Source organism: Plasmodium knowlesi, assembly GCF_000006355.2.
Source record: "Plasmodium knowlesi strain H genome assembly, chromosome: 14".
NCBI classification, from domain to species: Eukaryota; Apicomplexa; class Aconoidasida; order Haemosporida; family Plasmodiidae; genus Plasmodium; species Plasmodium knowlesi.
In genome coordinates this window covers 341,284-366,387 of record NC_011915.2, presented here as the reverse complement: position 1 = coordinate 366,387, position 25,104 = coordinate 341,284, and the positions used below count along the sequence as shown (strand labels likewise).

At 37.5% G+C, this 25,104-nt stretch overlaps 9 protein-coding genes across 9 annotated transcripts; 6 read left to right on the top strand and 3 right to left on the bottom strand.

The window, feature by feature from the left end:
* Positions 1–2,349: 2,349 nt before the first annotated feature.
* Positions 2,350–4,520, top strand: PKNH_1407900 (DNA-directed RNA polymerase subunit alpha, putative; the record flags this gene model as incomplete). Its single annotated transcript, XM_002261933.1, has 2 exons — positions 2,350–2,467; positions 2,614–4,520. 2 exons carry the CDS (start codon positions 2,350–2,352, stop codon positions 4,518–4,520), a joined length of 2,025 nt encoding a protein of 674 aa, XP_002261969.1.
* A 1,543-nt stretch (positions 4,521–6,063) lies between these two features.
* On the top strand, positions 6,064–6,336 carry PKNH_1407800 (conserved Plasmodium protein, unknown function; the record flags this gene model as incomplete). The annotated part of the gene is made up of 1 exon (XM_002261932.1): positions 6,064–6,336. The coding sequence occupies one exon, from the start codon at positions 6,064–6,066 to the stop codon at positions 6,334–6,336; it is 273 nt and encodes a 90-aa protein (XP_002261968.1).
* Positions 6,337–7,474: 1,138 nt separating this feature from the next.
* On the top strand, positions 7,475–8,901 carry PKNH_1407700 (conserved Plasmodium protein, unknown function; the record flags this gene model as incomplete). Its single annotated transcript, XM_002261931.1, has 2 exons — positions 7,475–7,934; positions 8,315–8,901. 2 exons carry the CDS (start codon positions 7,475–7,477, stop codon positions 8,899–8,901), a joined length of 1,047 nt encoding a protein of 348 aa, XP_002261967.1.
* Positions 8,902–9,420: 519 nt separating this feature from the next.
* PKNH_1407600 (ATP-dependent RNA helicase DBP6, putative) lies at positions 9,421–11,289 on the bottom strand (the record flags this gene model as incomplete). The annotated part of the gene is made up of 1 exon (XM_002261930.1): positions 9,421–11,289. One exon carries the CDS (start codon positions 11,287–11,289, stop codon positions 9,421–9,423), a length of 1,869 nt encoding a protein of 622 aa, XP_002261966.1.
* Positions 11,290–12,254: 965 nt separating this feature from the next.
* PKNH_1407500 (DnaJ protein, putative) lies at positions 12,255–13,268 on the top strand (the record flags this gene model as incomplete). The annotated part of the gene is made up of 1 exon (XM_002261929.1): positions 12,255–13,268. One exon carries the CDS (start codon positions 12,255–12,257, stop codon positions 13,266–13,268), a length of 1,014 nt encoding a protein of 337 aa, XP_002261965.1.
* Positions 13,269–13,912: 644 nt separating this feature from the next.
* PKNH_1407400 (U3 small nucleolar RNA-associated protein 6, putative) lies at positions 13,913–16,510 on the bottom strand (the record flags this gene model as incomplete). Its single annotated transcript, XM_002261928.1, has 1 exon — positions 13,913–16,510. One exon carries the CDS (start codon positions 16,508–16,510, stop codon positions 13,913–13,915), a length of 2,598 nt encoding a protein of 865 aa, XP_002261964.1.
* A 1,146-nt stretch (positions 16,511–17,656) lies between these two features.
* PKNH_1407300 (exosome complex component RRP40, putative) lies at positions 17,657–18,701 on the top strand (the record flags this gene model as incomplete). The annotated part of the gene is made up of 3 exons (XM_002261927.1): positions 17,657–18,255; positions 18,436–18,520; positions 18,651–18,701. 3 exons carry the CDS (start codon positions 17,657–17,659, stop codon positions 18,699–18,701), a joined length of 735 nt encoding a protein of 244 aa, XP_002261963.1.
* Positions 18,702–18,773: 72 nt separating this feature from the next.
* On the bottom strand, positions 18,774–20,559 carry PKNH_1407200 (U1 small nuclear ribonucleoprotein A, putative; the record flags this gene model as incomplete). The annotated part of the gene is made up of 2 exons (XM_002261926.2): positions 18,774–18,832; positions 19,122–20,559. The coding sequence occupies 2 exons, from the start codon at positions 20,557–20,559 to the stop codon at positions 18,774–18,776; spliced, it is 1,497 nt and encodes a 498-aa protein (XP_002261962.2).
* Positions 20,560–21,968: 1,409 nt separating this feature from the next.
* PKNH_1407100 (RED-like protein, putative) lies at positions 21,969–23,255 on the top strand (the record flags this gene model as incomplete). Its single annotated transcript, XM_002261925.1, has 1 exon — positions 21,969–23,255. The coding sequence occupies one exon, from the start codon at positions 21,969–21,971 to the stop codon at positions 23,253–23,255; it is 1,287 nt and encodes a 428-aa protein (XP_002261961.1).
* Between the last annotated feature and the right edge of the window lie 1,849 nt (positions 23,256–25,104).

Sequence of the window (25,104 nt, the reverse complement as noted above, 5' to 3'; positions counted from 1 at the left end):
AATATAGAGGGCCCTTTTTTGTGTCTTCAGAAATAAGCTTTTAGACTCTTTTTTTTTTTTTTTTTTTTTTTTCATCAAGAGAGCAGAAAGTAGATAACGGGGAAAACGTAAAAATACGGTTCACTAAAGTTTAATTATTAGGCTGTTACTGTTCTGTAGGTTTTAAAAATATATGATGGGCAATATGCTACGTGTTTTTTTTTTTTTTTTTTTTCCTTCTCCCCCTGTTTGGGTATACACTTATTTGGATACTTGTTTGCTAAGGATGGGCCTCATTTCTCTAACGACTGCAGGGCGCGTCTATTCTCGGTGTACCAAGAGAAACGCATGTCATGTGTAAGCATGTGCGCATTTACAGATCGTGGGTTGCTCGAGTTAGGAACTGTAGTGCCCTTTCGCCACTCCTACTTGAACGGTGTTCGACGGAGGGCTTGCACCGGGGATCCGCACACACTTTTCTGTATATCTATAAATCTATGTATGTATGCGTGCACATGTAGGTGGGCATGAATACATACATATAACTGCACATGTAAAGATAGCATACCACAGGGAGGTAGAATTAGAAGAAGAAAAAACATTCATAGAAATCTTGCAACGACTATGGAATTAAAAATCCTGTCATAACGTTAGAATGCGATATATATGCACTTGTAGAAGATCCATAAGTATACATTTTTCAAAAAATTACGTTAGGCCTACAGAAAAAAAAGGGGGAGTAATCCACACAATGCGTTTATATATGCATATGTATATCTTTCTCGATTGATGTTAAACTTCTACCTTCTGAAGTTGCGCAAAATGTCCAAGGTTAATGATGTTAATTTTGTGGAAAGATTTCTCTCCCCCCCCAAATGGAAACGTTTTAAAAGTTTAGCGATACTATGATGCTATGAAGTTGTACAGTTTGCTGCAAGTTGGGTAAGATATCGAATGAACTGGAAAGGATGAAAAAAACGGATTGAGAGAGGGGGGTAATCAGGCCATGTTACATGTATATACGTACATACGTGCTTGCGTGCGATTTTGCGAATAACACGCATAGCATCAAATTCGCAATTTCGCCATTAACGTATGGTACATACGTAAATATGTACTAAATGGTGGATTCACTTCTTTCTTTTCCTTCCATTCATTTTATTTTTTATCTTTTAAAAAGTTACTTTCCTTCTATTTTGTGAAAAAAAAAAAAAAAAAAAAAATCAAAAAAATGCTGGAAATATATATATATATATATTTTTTTCCAATATTATTGCACACATCTAACAATTTTAACAAATTGTAAAAGTGGAATAATGATTATTTGAAATTTTTGTTGGAAGGAAAAAATGAATTTTGAAGTCGCACGAAGAGTGAACATGTGAGGGAGGCAAAAAATAAAAAAAAAAAAAAAAAAAAAAAAAAAAAAAAAAACGAAAAAAAGGAAAAAAAAAAAAAAAAAAAAAAAAAAAAGAAAATAAGAAAGTAAGAAAATGTGAAAAAGCTGAGGCATATATTAGCAAAGAGCCATGGCCTGTTTAGCAAAGTTAGAGAAGCACAACCGAATTGAAGAAACGCCAACGTAGGGCATATGGGATTAGTGTAATAATAGGTATTGTTCATAAAATTGGACGAACATGTACATAGGTACACATGCATATGTATGGATGGACTTTCTCCTTCGGCTTCCTATTCATAGCAGGAAATTTCATAATTACCAATCCGCAGGGAAAAATATATAAGGCGTGTTATACGGCATCGCAAGTATAAGAAAAGTGATAACCATCTGAGCAGAAAAAGAAGGAACAAATGTGCGTAAGGAAATTATAAGGACAAGCCTTTCTCAGCTGCTAGTTTAACTGAATTCATCGTTTGTGTGTACAAGAGTAGAATCTATGCTTATGTTTGCGTATTTAAGCATTACAGCGTAGATAACTACCCTCTGGTTGCAGAACATTTGGGACAGTGCTCTGCGTGTTGTAGACCCACGTGCGCTTCCTTTGTTCCAGCTCAATATAATTTGTAAGAAGTGGACCCTTATGGATGTTGATGAAATAGGTCGCTTTTACTTTTATGGAAGGTGAAAATATGTCTTGGCTGTAAGTGGAGTATTTCATTTCAGCTTTCCCTGTTCGACGTGTACTTTTGGAAAAAAAAAAAAAAGAAAAAAAGAATTGCACCATTTGCGAAACCCACCAGAATATGAACGCATATATATATGTACGTACATATGCATTTGCTTTTGAATGAACCTCCGTACGCAACTGTGCGATATACCCTCTCTTTTTTTTTTTTAATTAGAAGAAGGCAAAATGAACCCTGGTGAGACGGAGTGCACCAAAAATCACACCAACAGCAAACAGATACTATATGATGCTATTTCTACTGCTAGTCCTGGTCTTCGCTACTGCTAGTCAATCGCATTTCGGCTTAATATTGAAAAGGAAAAACCCGGCGTTTTTGCCTGTACAAACGGGACACTCTAAGCGTAAGACGAAAAAGAAAAAGGGGCTGTGCGTGGGAACCTTTTGCATGGAGGGAGTTTCCCCTCGCCCCCTCACGTAAGTACATATAACCACAGAGAAGTAAATTGTCTTTTCCTGCACATTCTGTTGCACTTTTCGCTCATCTTAGACAGGAACGCGAGAGGCAGAAGCAGCCACCTTAGACGATATTACACAAGGGAGGAACCAGAAAATAGGAAATTTCGCAATAGGAACATTTTCAAATTCGGCTCATTTGAAGATGATCAGATAAGTGATGGAGACGACTCGAATGAGTACGAAGAATTTGATGATCAAGATTACGACAATGTGCACGAAGATCGGTTAAATGACGACCACGTAATAAATGAAGAGGCAAAGGATGATTCAGGACTTGTTAGGTTCGACGTTTTTCGTGAAGAAGGGAAGGAAAAGACAGAGGATGGTGCGCAGCTGAGTGGGGAAGATAACCCCACTGCAAATGGAAAGAAGGAAGATGAATTGAAAAACGAATTGAAGGATGAAGGAGATAAGTTAGAGGGAGAAGACTCCCTATGGATGAAGTCCAGGAGACAAGTTGCGGGACAGCATAGATATAATGTATACAAGGATGAAGTAAACAAGAAAGGTGATAATGAAATAGATCTACAACAGGCTGATAAAATAGATAGGAAAAAGGGGAAGTTGCCGCCATATATATACCAAGGAGGAAAGGCATACGAAGGAAAAGCAGAAAATTATGAACCAGAAGTATACGATTTTCATACGTATAATAAATATTTCGACGAATTATGTAAGGAGAAAAAGTCAACAATAGATTCTTATCAGTTGAACAAAAGTCAGCTGGATGAATCATATTTTGATGCCAAAAAGGGGGGGCCGAAAACATTCGGTTTTAAATTTAAACAAATTCAGCCAGTAAAATATCATCAGGGAAGAGCATACACTTATTTTTTTATGCATTCCCATGAAGTAGAACTGTCTCCCATTTTTTTGAATGCCTTTAGGAGAGTAGCGATGAAACATTTAAAAGGAGGCAGAGTTACGGCCTTGAGAATCCCAAATATGAAACACGAGTTTTATTGTATAGTTGGAGTAAGAGAAAATTTTTTTGATTTAGCTCAGAATTTAAGACAAATCACTTTTAAAAATGTGCCTGAGAATATAGATATGGATAATTACATCACAGGGAAGTTTCGGATAAAGGGACCCATGATCGTTGTCGCTGGGCATATGCAATTACCAAAAGGAATAGAAATTGTTAACAAAAATCAGTATATCTGTTCCGTGTCCGCTGGAAGTTATCTAGAAATGGATGTAAAAATTGAAAGTATTGAAGAGTATGTCATGCCAGAATATGGAAGCCAATCACGAAATAGAGACATTTGTAAAGACAATTTTATTCATTTCAGCAGTAGTTGTACACCTGTGGAATATTTTGGATTTATGGGACAAAGGAGAGGAATCAATTTGGATACCCTTGGTGAAATTAACATTGTCGAAATGCACACAGATGGCTCTATTACCCCCAAAAGTGCCCTATTAAAAACTATTGATTATATATCTGAAAATTTTCAGTACATGGAAAATGCCCTATACAATAATTGCCACACATGTGATGATGGATCTGTGGAGGAAGAATTTAGGAACCCAGAATTTTATATGGACAAGGATAGATATACTGATGTGCCGTGGAATAAATATAAAACAACCGCAGAAGAATTAGAGGATACCAAAAAATGGCTTTACAGAAAGGATGTCCATAGGCAATATGATATAGATCCAGAAAGTGCGCAATCGAAACAGGAAAGAGAAATATTATGGGAGAAGAAGAAAAAATTTCTGAAAGAAATTGATAAAAGACGAGAACAAATTAAGAAAGGACCATCTGTATCAGAGGGGGAATATATTCCATCTGAAGAAAGACATGATTGCTTGCTCGATTGGCCCGTGGACAAATCCGAGAGAAATATGAACCCTCCCAGATGGGTTATTGAACGGCCTCTCGATAGAAGTCCGCATATAGGCCACGAGGAAATTTATGACGAGGGTATTTAGTGTGAGTAGGAACAAAAAAAAAAAAGGGGAAAAGAATTGCGCACACACGGATGTGTAGAAGAGCGCATGATGACACAGTTTTCCTCAAACAGGGGTAAAATTTGTGCAGGTTCATTTGTTTGAAAGGGGGGGGTAAATTTTGTGTGCATGTAATTGTTTTCCCGAGCGTTCATTTTATTTAGCTCGCTTTTTTAGCCCATTTATCGCTTCATCATTCTTTCCTTTCTTCCTTATTCTCCCAATTAAACGCATGGAAGTTAAGAAGAGGGACACGGCACTGTCTCGCAATTCTCAAGGGGAGTTGCCCTTTTGGCCAAATTAACACATGAACCAACTTGCGTGCGCAAGATACAAGCGAGTGTGTGTCTAAGTGAATAAGCTTATATACGTGGCATTATTCTCCGAAAAGGAAGTTAAAAAAAATAAAATAAAATAAATTCTTTTGTTATGTATACAAAAGTTTTTTTTTTTTTTTGGCAATGTCGCACAATTATTTTTTTTTTTTTATTTTTAACAAGACCTTTTCGCTTGCTGCGAAGGAAAAAAAAACTTCAAATATGTTGACAAATTCATTCTTACACACACATTTATGTATATCAATTTTTCAGTAAATCTGCCTTTTTAAAGCTATTTTGTCAAATTATATTTTTGCATAAATACAACAGGCAATTTATTTTCCTACGTTTTGAGGCTTTATTCTTCCACACAAATTGAGGATTTTTTTTCCTGTCATTTTTAACTTTTAACCCTTCAGAAAAAGGCTGCAGAACAATGAAGAATTTAAGAACAACGGTTGAAGGGGACAATTTTTTTTTTTTTTTTTTTTTTTTTTTTCACTTGTTCTTTATGGAACAATATATAGAGGGGGAAATATTTATGAATTAACAAGTTGAATTTAAAAAAAATTAAAACCACGGCTTGGTGAATTTCCTCTTTTGGTTAGTCTGATTTGTGATGTTCATTTAGCTTTTTTCTCTTTCACAAAGTATAATTCCCAATGAGTTTGCAACTGTTCTGTTTTTCTTCAATTTATAAGAAAAATTTCGCGTAACAGAGTGGTTGCTTATGGTTTGTGGCAAAATGGCCCTTTTTTGTGTGTCATTTTAAAGGTATACGCGTGCGTGTGTGCATGTGACTGTTGTATATGTATACGTTTTATGCCCTCCGCAAGTGACATCGCTGGGCATAAAATAGTTTCACGTGCTATTATGAGCAGAATAAATGCATCCCCCCCGCTGTAGCCTCTACATTCGTGCTTAAAAAGGGGTGCACAGTACTTCTTTAAGGAAATTTCTCTCAGGAGTAGTGAAGATAATTACATTTAAGAGAAAGCGTAAAGGATAAAACCATATGACAAAGGATCATGTTCAGAGGGGATAAGATATAACGGATGGACAGAAGTGTACACCAGATAACACCCCGACGATTTTCACTTTTTTAATTTAGAGACCTACGGGAGGGACACAAGCCACGATCGACATGTATATGCGCGAATATATATACGCATATATATTTTGAGAGGAGTACATTTACGCGGATCAAAATGCTAACGCTAATTTCAGTTTGTTCGTACTTGTACTATGCACACAGAGATTCTATACTCAACTTAGTGGGGTTAAGTAACAAGGAAGATCCAAACGAAAGTCAACAAAATAGGGGAAGCACTCGAACAAATAAAAGAAGAGTTAAAGGAAAAAAATCTGTAAAAGGAAACCTGACGTCTTTGTCCGATTCAGACATGCGCAGGACAAAGTTTATCTTAAGAACATACAGTGATGTTGACTTTCACATAAAATTGCAAAGCAAAAAAAGGTAAGAACAGTTAGCGTGGCTATGGGAATTTTTTAAATAACATTTCTACTTAATTTTTTGTGCGTCCAACTTCAGTTTTTACAATTTACTTATTACGCTTTTCATGGGATGATGAATTAACTGGAACTTGAAATGTGTAAAAATGTGCACGTGAATTTTTTTTTCTTTTTTCCGTTCTCCCCCCTTCGTTCGTTCCTTCTGGTGTATATTGCACCTGCGCTATCTTTCGTATTTTCATTTTTTTTTTTTTTTTTTTTTTTTTTTTTACTTGTCATGAAATTTAAACCTTTTCAATTCTATCCCCCTTCTTGTGTCACATATTTATTAACCCCTTAATGTTAGAGATGCATGTAGACAATCGCGATTAGGGAAACAACCACATGTATGAATAGGAGCACGAATGTTCATATAAGAAATGAACCGTGTAAGAATCATCTATTGACTCAATTGATGACAATTTTGTGTCAGTTTTCTTTTTTTTGCTATTTTAACATTGCAGTTGGTTGTCTATGTAATGAGGCGCGTTAACATGTGAGTGAATGATAATACGCAGGTGTAGGTGTACATGTAGGTATATGACAGCTCTAGGAAGGGCAACGAAGTTAGAAGCGAATGACCCTAGAGAAGCCGGGCTTAGGATGCTCGCAATTTACTCATTGCCCTATCTTCATTTTTGTGTCTCTGTTCCAACTGAGTTATCACGTGAGAATGTAAATTTGTAGCATAATAAATGCAAATGTTCAAATAAAAATAGGTGAATACTTGGGGGATATGCAAAAGGAGAGGGCATTTTGCTCGGTACATTGAAAAAGGTGTGTAGGAAGTTGGCTCCTTGCGGAAGACAGTTTTGCGCCGTAGAAATTTTGAGTATTTGAGGATTTATTTGTTTATTCAAATGTTCTTGCGCATGCTTTTTTTTTTTTTTTTTTTTTTTTTTTCCAATGCACACACATAGGTGCTAAAATGCGCAACAGCCCCATTGTAAGGTCATATACACGATGAATAAGGAGAAGGAGAAATTGATGAACTTCCACAGATGAGGAAATTACGAACGCAGCGTCAACAAGTGGTATAGCAAAAAAAAAATAGGAGATGGAAGAAAAAAAAAAGAAGAAAAGATTAAGGATCAATAAAGGAAAAAAATGGACACATATGATTACAAATTAAATGTCAATTACCCGTTCAAAGTAGACGAAGTGAGGAATAAAAAAAAAACAGAAAAAAAAAATATAGAAATTTTCTACGAAAATGATTCTGATTTGTATTCCCCTTGCATAGACGTGGAAGGTGCGTTGTGCGTTATTGCAGAAGGGGGAGAAATCTTCAGGTATAAATTGAAAAGCCAGAAGTGGGATGAAAAAGGCGGAGACAAATCAGGTTCGACTTCGTCATCTAGTGAAGAGTTAGATGGAGAAGACACAGATGAATGTAACAACGAGAGCGGAGAAAATGATCAAAGAGATCAAAGCGTGGAAGATGTACAAAATGGAAGAAAAAAAACTAATACTCAGAACGCGGAGAGAGAAAGATATCATAGCATTGATGTTGAAGCGGTTTGCTTGTGTGCGGACAACGATTACAACTTCTACGTTTTCGACCCTAGTAATAAAAAAAAAAAAAAAATGTAGCATCATACAATGCACAGTGACGTAGAATATATGTCAATGTAGAATATCGTGAGACACTGTCAAAGAGTACTATATGCACTTTAGATATGGAGAAGCATCTCCCAAAAGAGGTAGTTAATTAACCTGCTTGTCGCATTATAAGCACCGTGTCCCGTATGTATCGATTTAATTTTTAAGTTAATTTGTGATCTTAGGTTACGGTTCAGTAGTCACTCAGACATTATATTTTACACCTTATTGGTGTAATATGTATAATAATTTTCTACATTAATGTTCTGCATTTTTCTTTTCTTTTTTTTTTTGAAACCCCATTTGGCAAATGTGAAACCCCCTCCTTCCCCTCAAATGCTAAAGTGATTCGCGGCTTGATGGTGATAAACAGGAATAAAGAAATGGAATTGTACACGGATGAGTACGAAGATCAATATTTCCAGGGAGTGAACAATTTGTTTTATGATCAAAAAAGGAATATCTTATACATAATTGATTCGGGAAGTATTAATGAAGAAAATAAGTGTAACTTGTTCTATGTAAATAAAGACATAGAAATGATGATGTCCATAGACATTCCCAACATGCCGTACGCACATAACCTGTGTGTATATGATAATGGGTCGACGAATGATATATACGTTTGTTTAACGAAAGAAAATAAAATTGTGAGATTAATGAGAAGAGGAAATTCTTACATTAAGTGTCACTTCCTACAGATAGATGGTTGCTACTCCCCTTTATTCATTTGTACGGATAACACCAACTTTGTTGTGCTGCTCAAGGATTTAAGTGGTTGCCAAAAAAAAGGGAAACTTGTTGAAATAAATTCCAACGGGGAAGTAATAAATTCCATATACACGAAGGGTTGTCAATTTAATGGAATATGCTACTATGATAAGGTGGACAAGTATTTTTTCATCGAGGGGAATGTTATTTATACGTATTAGGGGGAAGTTTTTTTTTGTGTGTAGGTTTTTAGGAAGAGGGTGTAGAAAATACAAACGTTCATGATCACATGAGCTGGAAAAAGAGAGCCATACGAAAAAAAAAAAAAAAAAAAAAAAAAAACACTCCTTTTTGCTCCATCCTTGTGGCAAGAGATATGCGAAATGTGGAGCCGCATGGAGTTAAAATTTGATTTAACATGTGTTGTGAGCGCGGCATGGACGAGCATCGCGTGTCATCCCTTTTTGGCTATTTCTGTTTTTTACTCCTTTGAAAGTTTTTTTTTTTTTTTTTTTAAGCGTAATTTTACCAGGTGAAGAAGCGAACAACTTTATTACGTTTCTCCCGATCCAAATGTCTAGGCATCACTGAACGTCTGAACATATCAACTAACATGTGGCAAAATTACACCAATCAATTCCATTTTTTAATGGTACTATTCGATTTAAGGTATGTATTATAATTCACCCTTTTGTGGTTTCATCTCAACATCAGAGAGAGAGAGCAGGTATGTGGCTTCCCTAAAGCAGCAAATCGTCAATGTCTTTCCTAATTTTGAGCCTGGTGTTATTTTGCATATTTAACATTATAGCTAGCTTGCTCGAAATGTGGGGTTGCTCAACCAGCCCAGTGGAAAGCAGGGCATTATTAACGACGTCAATAATTTCATCATCTGATAGTTTAAGCGTAGCGTATTTCGTTTTGTAAAATCGGAGGAGCGAAGAATAATACGCATAAGCCAAGTAAAGGAGCTGCGTATTGGACATCCAGCTGTTCAGATAATTGGATACGTTAACATTTTTTAATAAATAATCATTTGGATTTAATATCTGAATATTTAGATCTTTTATCTGTTGATAGAACAATTCATCTGCTTCATTGAGTAGTAAAATGGCTGTTCCATCTTTGTTGCTTCTGGCGGTTCTACCAACGCGATGTATATATTGCTCCCTGGAAATGGCACAATTTACTTGAATTATTAGGGTTACATCAGGGTAGTTAATTCCTCTGGAACTTATATCTGAGGTGAATAATATTCCCACAGATTCTACAGCAAATCGGTTAGCTGTTATTTGTCTTTGAGCGGGTTCTTTTTTTCTGTGAATTTCATAAACGGAAATTTTTAGCTGAGTTTTAAAAAAATTTGCATAAAAGCATGTAGCTCTAGCAGTGGGAAAGAACACTAATATTTTGTACGTGAACTGATTTAATCTCATATGTTCCATCAATAAATTGTATAGAATAACAGTCGTGTCAACTGCTTTGTGAAAAATGACATACTGCTTTAGCTGTTCGTTCGTATGTTTTGAGGGGTCTTTTACACAGTTTAGGAACATATAGTCTGGCTTGCACATTTTCTGTCTTATGTCATCTAAATTATGATTTAACGTTGCAGAGAAGAGTAAGTTTCTCCTCTTCTTTGGTAAATAGGTTAGTATTCTGTTGATATCATTTTCGTAACCCAAACTTAGTAGCTGGTCTGCTTCATCAATTATTAGCATTTTCAAATTATCAAAAAGAGTGTTAAATAAGTATGTACATTCAAAGTGATCTAGCAGCCTTCCTACTGTGCAGATAACTATGTCTGGTTTAATTCTTCTCAAATTTATTTGATCCTCTCTTCTTTTGATTCCTCCAATTAGGGTTAATACGTTAATATTATTTTTAAAGGTTAACAACATCTTTGCTTCGTTATAAATTTGATTTGCCAGTTCTCTTGTGGGCACTATTATAAGTGTGTGCACACTCATAATTTTGTTTCTTTCGATGTCATTTATTGCTAGAAGTAGGTAGGAGATGGTTTTCCCTGTCCCTGTTTTTGCCTGAACGAGTAGATCATTTGTTTTTTTTTCTCTTATAACATTTTCGTATATTATTTTTTGTACATCTGTGAATTTCTTGTATTTGAAAACTTCCAGAAGGCTCCTCTTTGCGTCTTTGTCAATTTCTTCTGCGTCCTCTATGTTGATGTCGTCTCCGTTTTCCTTCTTGCAGAGAGGGGGTTCTGCATTCTCCCCCCGTTTCGGTTTTAGTGGGACTACGTTGGACGGGTTTCCATTTATTTGAGGCGAGGGGGGAATCTGCTCGGGGGGCGCCTCTCCACAGGGCGCTCCTGCACCTACTCTGCGATCATCCTGCAACCTACCGCTGAAAGTGGCCTCCTCGTTAATGCCACCTGCGGTCGACGAGTAGGAAGCGTTCCTAGTATGCCCAATGTGGATTCCACCTTTACGTGCACATAGTTCTTTGAAGCCCCTTCTCAGGAAAAAAAAACGTTTGCCACTTGTGCGGGTAAATGTGGAACGATTCAAATTTGCCTGGCTGAGCAAAAACGATTTTGTGAATCCGCTGCAGCAGTGTTTCCGCGGGGGAAAAACTAAACTGAGCATTTTCTTTTAAAATTAGTTTTTACAAAGGGGAGGGTAAAAATGAGTGGCATTTAGGGGGTAACACTTCCAACGGGCTAATTTCACACAAACGACAAGTAGCAATGTGCGCGTACGTATTTAAGAGAAAATAGATATTGCATACCTATCTACATACGTATGGAACATGCATATGAAACATGCATATGAAACATGCATATGAAACGTGCATATGAAACATACATATGAAACATACATATGAAACATACATATGAAACATACATATGAAACATACATATGAAACATACATATGAAACATACATATGGAGGCGTTTTATTGTCCCATTTGGAATTGGATTTGACGCATCTGCGCAGAACGCCCCTCGGGTTCGCGTCGGCCCTTTTGCCAACGGGGCATTTCAAAGGGCACAGAGAAGGGGGGGAAAAAATTATGTGTTTGCGCCTGTACGAATGTTTAGCTAGCCATGAACGGGTTCGCGTGCTTAGATGTTAAAGCAGTAAATGCATAGGTAAATGGGAAAATATATGGCACAGCTTCTGCGATTAAAAGAATGATCCTTTTTTTTTTTTTTTTTTTTTGTGGAGGGGGCGCTTCTTTTGTTAACATTCTTATCTTTTACACTGAAGGGGGCATGAACACAGAGGAGCAGGCATGAAAAAGAAGCTGCATACCGAATTTCAATTCAAACAATTCATATATATATTTTAATCTAAGTCAATTTTGGGATGGATATATATAGAAAAATAGAGCCACTTTAGTTGATGGATCACACGGGTGAATGCTAAACGGGCTAATCAGTATATCATAAATGTAAGTATTTATTTTTTTTTTTTTTCTTCTGTGACGAGGCAGACCGAATCTGTTGGTGAGTTTTTTTTTTTTTTTTTCATTCTTTTTAATTTTGCGCATTTTGTGTGCTCATAAATATAACGCTTTGCTAGATGGGTGTAATTTGCAAAGGGGCAAAATGAACGAACCGAGTAGTGGAGAAACGAATCTGCAGGGTGGGGAAGATGATGTAAGTGCGAAGGGTAGAAGTTATGGTGGTGCAGGCGGGGAAAAGGATGCGGAATCAAACATGAACCCAAGCGACAATAACACATCTAGCGCGGTCGAGGACAACCATGAGAATAGTGCACAGAAGGAAGGGGCAGATGAGCTAGGTGAAGACGCACTGAACGAGATGTTTGACGATTTTCTGAAAGACATTGAAAATATTTCCTCCAATATGGAAAACCAACAAGAAGGGAAAAAACTAAATAAGGGGGATGCAGAAAGTGAAATAGCTAGATTATTAGCAAATAAAAATAGTTCACCATTTGAAATATTTGGTATACATGAAGATGTGGACATGGAAAAGATTAAAAGCAAGTATAGACGCCTGTCTGTGCTTATTCATCCAGATAAATGTAAAATTGAGAAAGCTAGTGAGGCGTTTCACATTTTAAATAAGGCTTATGAAGAACTGAAAAAAGACGACATTAAGGAACAGTACAAGAGTGTTTACGAGACGGCCAAGAAGAATATTATAAAGAAATTAAATTTAAAAAAAATAAGAAATGAATTGAACGAATATTTAAACAAAAACGAAGAGGAGTATGAAATAACTAAAGAAGTACAACTACTGATTAACGAAGAATGTGAAAATCTTCTAAAAGTGCAGAAGGAGAAAATGGAATATGCACAGAAATGTAAGCTAGCAAATTTGCAATATGCTAAAGAAAAGGAAGAAGAAAAAATGAAGGAGGAATTAAAAAAAGAAGAGGAAAGAAAATTGTGGATTGAGGGCAGAGAGGAAAGAGTAAATAACTGGAAGAATTACAAGAAGGATAACTTGAAAACGGAGAAAGAATTCCATATATATAAAAATGTGGGGAAAAAGAAGGAAGAGCGAACGGAAGAAGAAAAGGAAAAACTCAAGAGGATTTCCACGACGAATCCGATGGAGAAGGATGGGAACAAGAAGAGGAGAAAGACCTGATGTAGTGTGTATTTCCTTCATGTATGATTCCCTCTCCAATCAACTTGTCGTTACGAACAGGTGTCTTCAACCTGTCTACATATGTAGGTCACAGTCACACCTTTGCGATTTGCGTTTTTTTACACTTGCACAGGGGTAGCTCGAATATTGACTAATATGATACAATTGGAGAATTTTTCTTCTTTTTTTCTTTTTTTTGTAAATTAAGATATATTCGTTTGTGTTACATTGGGCAATGTTACTTCGCTTGTCATATTTTATCCCTCCTTGGAGTAGTAACTTGGTCTATTGAGCCATTTTGCCCATGGACCTTGCAGCAAGTGGCCACATTGTTTGACTTGTATTATTCGCATGAACCGTTCCAGTTCGGAAAAAAGTGTTCAAGGCTCATTTTTTTAAGCTCCCTCAATGAGCACAGAGGTAGAAAAATAAGGATGACGGTTGTTACATATTTTTGATTGTATGCAATTTCAAATGGAAAGGAGTTTATCAAATTTTTTTTTTCACATATTTTTGTAACATAAAAAAATTGGGGACAAATGACGAGGCGAATTTTGTGTAAGCAGGGGGAGTAATAATTCCAAATTTAAAAAAAGGTGAAAAAAAAAAAAAAAAAGAAAAAAAGAAAAAATGCACAAATTTGGTTACACCCCTGCGTACTCATCGCTGTACGCCTTTTTATACAAATCGGTCAAATTGGTTAGTTCCACTTTGAGGAAGTTTTTTTGGGGAGGAGTTTTCCTTACCTTTTCAAATTCCTCAGAGATGGTCGCGCTGAAATGGCGCTTCAATTGGTTATTGTTTAAGAATATTATTAATTTTAGGATACACTTCAAAATGGTAACCTTGACAAAGATGTCCACTTCTTTGCTTAGTAAGGAAAGCAGTTCATCAATGATGGAAATTTTTTGTTTGGCTGTTTCGTTTTCGCATGTGGGTTGAGTGTGCAGTTTGATTGGGCCCTCCCCTCCATTAGTGCTTCCTTTGCCTTCGTTTGGGTTGAGGTGCTCATCAAGGTCGGGGTTCCTTTGACCATCACCTTCGCTGTTGCTATCACTGTCTGAGTTGCTGTTACTTTTGCTGCTTACTCCGCCACTTTCCTCGTCACTCATGTTATCGCTATCACTTTCGTAAACACTATTAACATCTCTTCGTTGTCCCCGTTTGCTGGATGCTTGGGGGAGGCGCTGACTGTCCTTACCAAGGAGGGCGAACCCTTTCTTGCGCCTTTTGCTGAGGTCACCTTGCGCTTCATTCACCTGTTGAGCGTGCTCCAATTGGTGTTTCCTCTTGGGCATATCACCCGCTTCGACTTTTTTTGGATCGAACAGGAAGAAGTACAAAATGGATGAAAGGATTTCGCTATTTTTGTTGATTTCTTCATAATTGTAAATGAAATTATTCTTACTTATATCTGAGTGTCTATTTTCAAAGAGGCAAACGTAGGCCACAAAGTTCAGCTTCTGCAGAAAATGGTACGTGCTGTTATCCTTTTCTTTTAGGTACTCTTCATTAACTTTTTTAAATTTGTATGAACCGCACAGAAAAATTTCTTCCTTTAAAAACTGGAAAATTTGTAATTCCTCATGATTTGTCAAGGTGGGTTTCTTCATATGGAAGAGGATATTTTTTTTCCCCTCCATGTCCTCCTTGTTGCTTTGTTCTTCCAATTGTTCGTCTAATTTGGGTTCTGTATTGTCTTTGTTCCCCCCCGTTTTTGCATCCCCATTGAGGGAACCTTCAGGTTGTGTTAACAGTGGGAATTGCGCTCCAGCGTAATTGTCGACGGTGAAGACATCGTCTACGTTAGCGTATTCTACAAAAACCTCGAATAGGTTCTCAAGTAGGAGACAGAAGAAGTAAACCATAAGGTCATTGTGGAATGTATCCAGGAGTTCACGTAACATGAGGTTTACTTGCGTCACGTCAAAGTACCTTTGTAGCTGTGATTCTTCGCCGCCATTTTGGTAGAAGGAATTTTTTAAGAGCTGGAAATCCTTATCTTCGGAGAGTTCACAATGTGTTGAAGCAACACATTTGGATACAAATTGATAGTAGAAAAAACAGGGTTGATCCCTCTTGTACATGTCTATGGAGTTAAAGATTATTTCCTTAAAATTGTCAAACCGAAGAACATAATTCTTTACCCATTTGTTTTTTTCCATTTTAAAATAAATATTTAAAAGTAGGAAAATGAAAATGTAAAGATGGCTTTTATCATTTTGAAATGTTTCCAAATATTTCTTCGTTAGGAAGATGATTACATCTAAACCATATTTATCCTCATCCTTAACAGTTTTGTAATCCCCTTGATCAATATCACGTTTGAGTATGTCTTCTTTCGTTTGGCTAGCTGTAGCATCATTAGTGTCTTGTTCTTCCTTTGCGCTATTTTTGCAGAAGTCAACGAATTGGTTAAAATGGTTATTAGACGAATTGTCTACTTTTTGCTTAAAATTTGTTAGCAGTTTGTAGAATATGTCGAATTCTATGTTGAAGTATAAAACGTTAAGGGATAAACTTTTGGGGATGAATAAAATGGCCCTTATGTATAGCTTCCTTGTGTATTGAATATTTTTTCTAATGTTATAAAAATAGTGCAGGTAGAAGACCCATATGAGTTCATTTTGTATATGATATTTTAAGCTGTTTAATATGGCACTCTCCAAATTTTCCATTCTGCGTTTTACGTAGCAGAAGTTGAAGTAGTGTAGCCATATTTCTATATTATTATGATGTTTCCTTAAACACGTTTGGAAGATGTTAATTATTCTTTTTACAAGTGAATAATCTGATAAGCTATGTCGTATCAGCACTTGTAATTTATTTTCCATTTTTAAAATATTCTTCTTACAACAGTTAATGTTGTATTCACTTTTATTTAGTAACTTCCGCAGCGACTTGCTCTTTTGGGGGCATTTTTCACTTTGTATTTTTGCCTTCAAATTTGTATACTCCTCATATTGACTTTTTAGCAATTTATTATATTCATTAATCTCATTCAGCATATCATTTTTTTTTTTCAATTTTCTCTTTTCTCTTATTTTTTCCAAATTAATTTCAAATTCAATGTATAAAATGTAGTTGAGTAGTATACTGGATGAGCTGTTAATTGTGTACTCGTGGTTCCTCCTTTTGTTCGCAATTGTTACGATTTCCTTGTCTGTGAATAACTCCTTTCTCTTCAAGTCATTAAACTCGTATACCATGTTTTCCACCATGCGGCACACCTTGTCCGTCATTTTGTCCACGCTGTCAAATTTTCTACGTATGGGGAAGGTGTGGGGGTGGAGGGCCACAGTGCCATCCACGGTTCGTTGCTTCTCGGCTCGCTGCGTAGCTGATCAGTTAAGCTACATGCTTCAATCGTGCATGGGAGATGCCTCCCCCGTCTTACATACAGCTTCTAGGCAATGTAGGGAGAAAAAGGAAAAAAAAGAAAAAATAGCTATAGTCTGTAGATCATGTAATATCTACCTGATGCGCATATTTCTAGCAGCGTCGAAAGGGGCTCCTCCCACTCGTGCTGCAACAGCGCAGTTGTTATTTTTTATTGCAAACAGTGGGGAGCTATTTCTTCTGGTCCATCGTCTATCTTTTGGTATAATTTCTCATTTTCCGCTTAGATTCCTTTTTTTTACCCTAATATTGCATACATCTATGTTGCGTAAATGGGTCAAGGGAGCGGCAAAAATGACCTATAACTGCTGTTTTTTTTTTTTTTTTTTTTTTTTTTTTTTATCCTTTTGGAGAACCATAGCAGTGGTTGCAAAATTTAAAATATATAATTTTAGCAAAAAAATTGGGAAAGCAATTTTATTTCAATTTTGAGAGGGGGGAAAAAAAAAGGGGCGCGGAAAGGGGGCGATAAGTAGTTATATATATATGTATACTCGTACGTGATATGTTCCGAAGCAACGACGTGGGGGTAAAAGCGCGTTTTTTAACAGAGGCGGTATGGCAATTTCCGCATTTATGCGCACCACTGTACTTCTTATTTCTGAAGCCTGCTCTCCCCCCCCCACGGTACGTTGCAACGCCACTTTGTCGTCCATTTTGGTGCATGAGTTTTTACCTTATGGAAAAAATTTGTTACTCTGTGTTCGCTACTTTGGTGCTGGTCTGCTTTGGCCAAATAAATTATTTTATTTATTTTTTTTTTTTTTCCAAATAAAAAGTTTAGCCAACTGAACGGTCGTGGGGGAAGGAAAATTTTTTTTTTTTTTTTTTTTTAACAAAAATCATATAGCCTAGGGGGAAATATAAAAGGGCGATAAGAAGAAGGCACACGCGCTTTTGGGCACACTTGCTGACATGTTTGCATACCATACTTTTTGAAGCTGCTTGCATTTGTACAAGCTCCCTTTTAGCACAAACACGGAGGCGCAATGGAAGATGGGGTCATCATAAGTGGGGATTACATTCAGATGGGGAAAGACAAAGTCAAGGGAATAAATGAGCACAACTTCGAACAAGTGCATGATGTCGAGAGTGAGAACTTCTACCGAAGTAAATGTTCAGGCATTTTATTGAAAGCCCCATACTATCCCTATAAGTATGATATCATGAACACAAGTTATAAGTACATGCCCAAGGTAGGCGACCTGGTAATAGGTATAGTGAAGTCGAAAAAATTGGATTACTATCAGATGGACATAAACTGTAATTGTGAATGCATTATACACAAAATTGAAAGTTTTAAATACGCTACTAAGAGCAGTTTCCCCAATCTAGCAAATGGTACATTACTTTATATGATTGTGGAAAAAATAAATTTGGATAATAACAGCGTTGTGGCTAGCTGTATTAATTCCTCTGATGTGAAGTCGTGGATCAATTATGAGAATTATTTGGGCGAACTGGTGGATGGGTATATGTTCCCTGTTAGCATTGCCTATGCCAAAAGTTTAATTGGCGATAAATGCTACATTTTGGATTTGATTGGCACAGATATCAGTTATGAAGTGGCGGTGGGCCATAACGGGCGGTAAGTGAAAGAAGTACTGCGCTGCATTGGGTGGTTATGCTACTTTGTGTGGTTGTGAGTGCCTGTGTTCCGGTCGATACACCTGCGCTCATTTCGGCATCTACCACATATATAAATTGACCCATATGCGTAACCCCCGCACCTCGTTAACACTTCCTCCTTCGCAACTTTTCATCTCAGGGTGTGGATTAAAACGGATGACCCTCGCGAAACCAATATGATACACACCGCATTAAGATACTCATATGGGAAGACCAAAGCGCAGGTGAGTTCTCCTTTCTGCACGCCTTTCCGACACATCTCCTGTCCTTTCTTTTTCCCAAAACGGAACATTCTCATTCTGCATTTCTCTGTTCAACTTTATAAAACTTTTTTTTAATTATTCTATTTTTCAGATGGACGTATTGTGGAAGTCTATTTACAACTTAGGAAAAAAGGACACTTAAAAATGGTGAAAAACGGCAAGCAAAGGCGTATTTACAGATGCAGAGAAGGGGGCTTATATTGCGTTAGTCGCCTTATCTCTTGGCGTAGGATATTTTTAGCTTCGATCCCTGGAGCTCATAATTTTGTAAAGCTGCAAATAGGAAGGGGGGAAAGTGCAGAAATGGCATAATTGTAGAATGTACGTGAGGTGGCAACTCCAAGCGGACTTGCAACATATGAGGTTTTTTTTTTTTTTTCCGAACCATGTGTTATACGTATTCCAGTTGCTTTTCTTTTCTTTCTTTTCTTTTCTTTTTTTTTTTTTTTTTTTTGAATGTGCAAAAATATTGCCACACACGTGCACACGGGAGCATGTGCTTAATAGCTTGGCTGGGGGAACCCCGTAGGGAGCCATCGCACCCGTCGTCCCTGTGCCTTACCTTTCATCGCATTCGTTGCTGCGGCCTCATCGGAGTAATCCACGAAGGCGACATTCCTCTGGGGAATAATTCTGGCCTCAATGAAGCCGGAAAACTTTTTAAACAAATCATTAAATTCTTCTGTGTTCACATTCTCCACGACATTTTCGACAAACAGAATTTTGCACGCCACAACGATGTTATTTTGCATGGGGGCAAATGCATTCATTGGGTAGTAAGGAGAAGGTTGCTGGTACATAGTGTTGTTATTTTTTGTGAAGTCTTCATTTTTTTTTTTGTTCTTTTCCTCGTATGCCTTTGCCTGAGCCTTAGCAATTAAATCTTGTGTATCCATTTGACTTAAGTCAATTTTTTTTCTTTTTTCTAATTCGTTATTTTGCATAATTCGGAAATTATTCATTTGCATTTCTATAAAATTTCTCTGCATCATTTCGAAGATTTCTTTCTGCTTCCGTTCTCTCTCCAGGATCTGTTTTGGTTTCTTCGGTTCCTTGGACCTTTCTACAAAGGTACCATCTCTCTTTGAATGTACATCACTTTTGTTATGCGAATAGTTTATTTGCATGATTTTTCCGAAAAGTACAAATCCTTGTAGTGCATTTAGCGCTTTGGTTGAGCTTTCAACTGTATCATACACAACCCATGCTTGCCCTTTTCTCCAGAATGACTTCATTACTACCAGGTCTTCGATTACACCATACTGCTTAAATAAATCTTTTAAACTTTTTTTCATTTCGTCTATTTTAATTCTATCGTTTAAGTTTTTTACGTACAAGGTTTCATTGGGAGGTATGCTCGGGTCGGCTGTAATGACTTTATTATATTTCAGGTGCTTCAAATAGGCTTTACTGTTCATGTAGTGCATGGGGTTATTAAATAGCATAGGGTTTGGTTGCCCTGGAAACATAGGCATGCGTAACGGATTCGTCATAATATCATGACTGTTTTGGAAGGCGCTCATGGGTGGGTTCATATTCATTGGGAATTTCCCGTGCATATTTTTCCCACCATTCATCATCATTTTGTTATTTTGCATGTAGGGCATGTTGGGGGTGTACATGGAATTGTTCATTTGATTGATCGCAGCGCCAGTTGGGGTGCCTGTACTGTTTAGACTGTCAGATCGATTCCTCCCTTCCGCTGCGGCGTTACTGATATTTTCACTGTTCGCGTTGATTCCGATATTCTGGTCGTTGCTCCCCTGGGGATGCCTATGGGGAGAGTTCAACTTGCTGGTGTCATCATTTGGGCCACCATCGTAATGGGGGGGGTACTCACCGAAGTTGCCATCTAGCACATTTTCATTTGTAGTGCTATTTCTCTCATGTAGCTCTTCAGCTGCGGAAGAGATGTCCTTGTGATTGTAGGGGGGCTCATACGGGTTGTCGTTATTCGGTTCTTTGTTGCCCACTTGGTTTGTCGCATTGCTGTGTTTCATATTGGTCCAGATGTCATTTCACACAATTTTTTTTTTTTTTTTTTTTTTTCTCCTTATATGGTTTCTATGGGCCCTTATGGGACTACCTTTTTTTTGGGGTCTTTTTTTTCAAGGCTTCCGCTTTACAATACATTCATGTTACACTTTGCAGTATTTTTCTGATGCTCCTTGCGGCCACAGGGCGCTATGTATATGGGTAAAGGGGGGCATAAGTCATTAGTACATGTAACTTGCCCATAGGTGGTTACATGCGTCGCCTACCCCTTTTTATGTTTTCCAACTGCTGAGCATGGTAAGGAGGGAAGGGTCACGCTAAGTACATGGGAAGAATTGGGTATTGAGATGTTGTACAGTACAGGGGTTGGGCGGCTATCAAATAAGTGGCTTTAAAATTGGAAGGAGCGAGAATGAAGACTTCTCAGGTGGAAAAAATTGAATTTAACTTTATCCGATGGGGAAGTAGGAAAAAAAAAAAAAAAAAAAAGAAATAAGAAAAACGTCACCAGGAGATGTATAAGAAGTGCGTGCGAGGCGTGGCACCAATATTAATTTATTCCACCAATTGGGGTTCGGGCATATTGTACCGTGTATATAAATCGCTCGTAAAAAGGGAAAAAGGGAAAAAATTGTTCAGCGGTAGCAGTGCGCCTCCATCGTATTCTCATGTTAATGTAATAAGTATATATATATATATATCCCTTTCCGTATGTATGCCCTTATTTATATTTTTTAATGTGGAAGAAGTTTTCCAAAATATGGAATCTTCATTTGACCGAATGTTGTGAGTTATATTCACATTTTTGTCAGATACATGAGGAGCGCAATGACATGAAGGAAAACGGGTGCTTCACCTTATTTCCTCAGCGTATGCGAAATTATTCGATAGAGGGCATTTAGGCAGTGTTCCATTTTGTGCCTCCTTTTAATTTGTGTATTTATTTTCATGATTTGGGTTGATTCTCCCTTTCTGGGTGGTTTGCGCAAGTTTAAAGTGAATGATGCGGTATATCGCACTAGGTATGCTTACATGTCCATTTATTTGACAAATATGGGCATATGCAGGTATGTCTGTTTGGAAAAGGAGTAAACACCTGATTGGAGAATATGTTCTGGGAAATGTGGACTGCACATACGCAGGTACACAGTAATCCCGATATAAGGTCAACATTTTGACAAGTCTGGCGTAGAGCGGCGTGCAGGGAGTTCGAATTGGCAGGCGTGTGAGGGGGAGAGAGAACTTAGATGATTACACGGGGGTTCATCGAGGGACTTGTGTTTGGTCATTGGAGAGGCAGAAAATTCCAATGGAGTTTGATGGGTATTTTGTAAATTGGAAACGTTTATGTTGCTAAGGCAGTTGTGCAGTGCACCGCAGAACCCTTTTTGATTCCCCCCAGCGTTCGAGCACCATGTCGGGCGAACTGACGAACAGCGACTTCCGCCTCATCTTTGACAACTACGAGAAGGAAAAGAAGGAGAGGGAAAACAACTTGTTACTGAAGGAACGGAAGAAGTTGAAAAGGAAAGAGAAATATTTAACCAGGAAAAAGAAAAATGAAGAGAAGGAAGAACAGAAGTATAGAGACAGAGCAGAAGAAAGGAGAAAAGGAATTGTAAAGGATGTTAAGGATGCAAGTGTATTATATGACAATGCGAATAACACAATTGATGAGTCGAAATTCATGGGAGGAGATACGGAACATACCCATTTGGTTAAAGGGCTTGACTATTTACTTTTAAATAAAGTGAGGAACAAATTAATTGATAAGATAAGCTCCGAAAGGAAGAAATTAAAAGTAAATAAAACGGATAATGGTCCCGTGGCCAACAAAATACCAACATTTTCCAACGACGAATCGAGGCACATTTTTAAATATTTTTTTCTGTATGAACATCCACATCATGTATATTTTAAGAGGAAAATAGAAAACATTTATGGGAACATAATGAACAACATGAAATTTAAAAATTACAACAGAAATATTTACTCTGTTAATTATAAGTACAACATCAATATGGAGGTGGACAAGAATGACGTGCCTATCAGGTATATATATAAGGTGGAGGACGTGAAGGTGAATTATACTTACCATTTGGAAGCATCCGTTTTGGACGAAATAGACGTATGCTTTAAGTGGCACATGGAGAATAAGAAGAAGAAGAAAAATGAAAGATTACCAAAGAGACCTCTAACGGCAAACTTTTTTCGGCAAGAGCAGAATTATGAACTTGGCCAAGGGGAGGACGACGATGACGTGGACATTTTTAAGAACGATGGGGATGAAATGGGCGGTGGAGGCGAACCAGTAAACAGCGCAGCCATTGCGCCGGATGTTGCCAATGTGGGGGGTAACCGCGTAGGAGGCAGCGCAGACGGGGAAGATGAAGCGGACGGCGACGACAGCGACGATGACGACGATGATGAGGACGATGAGGATGAGGATGACGGAAGTGATGATGGTGGTAGTGGCAGTTCAAGTGCCATTGGTGTGCACACGGAGGGACGTAGGAAGGAGCAGTACGGAAAGGATGGAAATAAAAGGGTACAGCAGGATGGGGGCAGTAACAGGAGCTTGTTCTATTCTAAAAAATTGCCCGATACAGGGAAGGTCGGAACTGAAAATAGGAGTAATAAGGATAGCCTAAGTGAAAACATTTTTAAGGACACATATGATGAGTGCTATCCGGGTTATTAGGCGAGGGAGGAAACGGGACGGCAGCTTTTTTTAAGTGTACCCGTATAGTCGCACCTCCCCAAGGTTTATTCTTTCCCTGTTGCGCAATTCTCCTTTTTTTTTTTTCCCCTTTTTCATTCTTTTTTTTTTTTTTTTGGTAATTATTTTATTTTATTTTTTTTTTTTTTTTAATTTTGAGTTAGCAGAAAAAGGGGAAGTTATCATATTTTTTTTTTTTTTTTTTTTTTGTGTGTGTTGAAAGAGTAAAATTAGCAGGAAAGGGAAGAATAAACGCAGGGAAGGTCATGATGACGAAGTTTGGCGTGTTAGTAAAATATAAATGTTGAAGGAGAAATCTTTCCATCCCCTTGGATGTGCATAAGTACAGGCATAGAGCGTGGGACAATGTAATGGTGTGGTAAATATTTGTATTAGGGGGGAGGGACCTCAATGGCGCGGGGATTGGACTGAATTATGTTTTATTCCCGCGACTATATGTTGCCACGGAAAGCACTGCAACTTTAGCTTTCTTCATCGTAGTAGGTAGATTTATTCAATCAGGGAGGGGTGATAGTATTTTTTTTACCGTATATGTTTGAGGAATGATTAAAAAGTGAATAGCTCCTTCCTAATGCAGATCCTTTCTAAAGTATACATGCCAAGGGGGGCGGGGATGGGGACGTGACCTGCAGGCCCTAGGGACTGATGCATATGTGCAGATATAAGTAGGGGAGTGTGCATTCATCGGTAGAATAGGACGCGGGATCCGTCTAACTCTATCCGGCCCAAATTTATTTGCGTATTATTTTAAATTAAAAATGTTTTTATTTTTATTTTTTTTTTTTTTCTTTTCCTTTCAAATTTTAACCTTGTCCTATTCTCCTTATATGGAATACCGATTTTCCGGATTAGTTTGTATACGGGGAGATTTTCCTTTCCCCCCCTTACTCAACTAAAGCTAACCCCGGAACCTTATTCCTAAACCCTGAACCCCCATTCCTATACCTCTGAAACCTTTACTCCTATAACCTGAAACCTTATTCCAACACCCTAAAACCTTACTCCTATACCCTACAACCTTATTCTAACACCCTTACAACCTTATTCTAACACCCTTACCACCTTATTGTAACACCCTTACCATTTTATTCTATCACCCTTACCATTTTATTCTATCACCCTTACCACCTTATTCTAACACCCTTACCACCTTATTCTAACACCCTTACCACCTTATTCTAACACCCTTACCACCTTATTCTAGCACCCTTACAACCTTCATTCCAACACCGCTATAACCTTTATTCTAAAACCCCTACGAACTTATTCCAACATCCTTACCACCTTATTCTAACAACCTTACCACCTTATTCTAATACCCCTAAGACCCTATTCTGACACCCCTAAAACATTACTCTAACACACCTACAACCTTATTATAACACCCCTAAACCCTAAACCTCTAACACCCTGAAACTATATTCTAATACCGATAAAACCTTATTCTAACACCCCTACAACGTTATTCCAATATCCTTATAACCTTATTCTGACACCCTTACCACCTTATTCCAGCACCCCTACAACCTTATTCCAATACCCCTAAAACGTTATTCCAACACCCCTAAAACGTTATTCTAACACCCCTAAAACGTTATTCTAACACCTCAAAAACCATATTGTAACAACAGTACAACCTTATTCCAATACCCCTACAACCTTTACACCTAAACCCGAAATCTGACTTCCTTACTCTATTTTGTTTTTTTATTTCACCTTCTTCCTTTTCATCAAATTTTCATTGTACATATATGCACTTACTGTAATGTTTTGACCAGTCGTTAGAGGATTCACGCTATCCCCCTGCTGC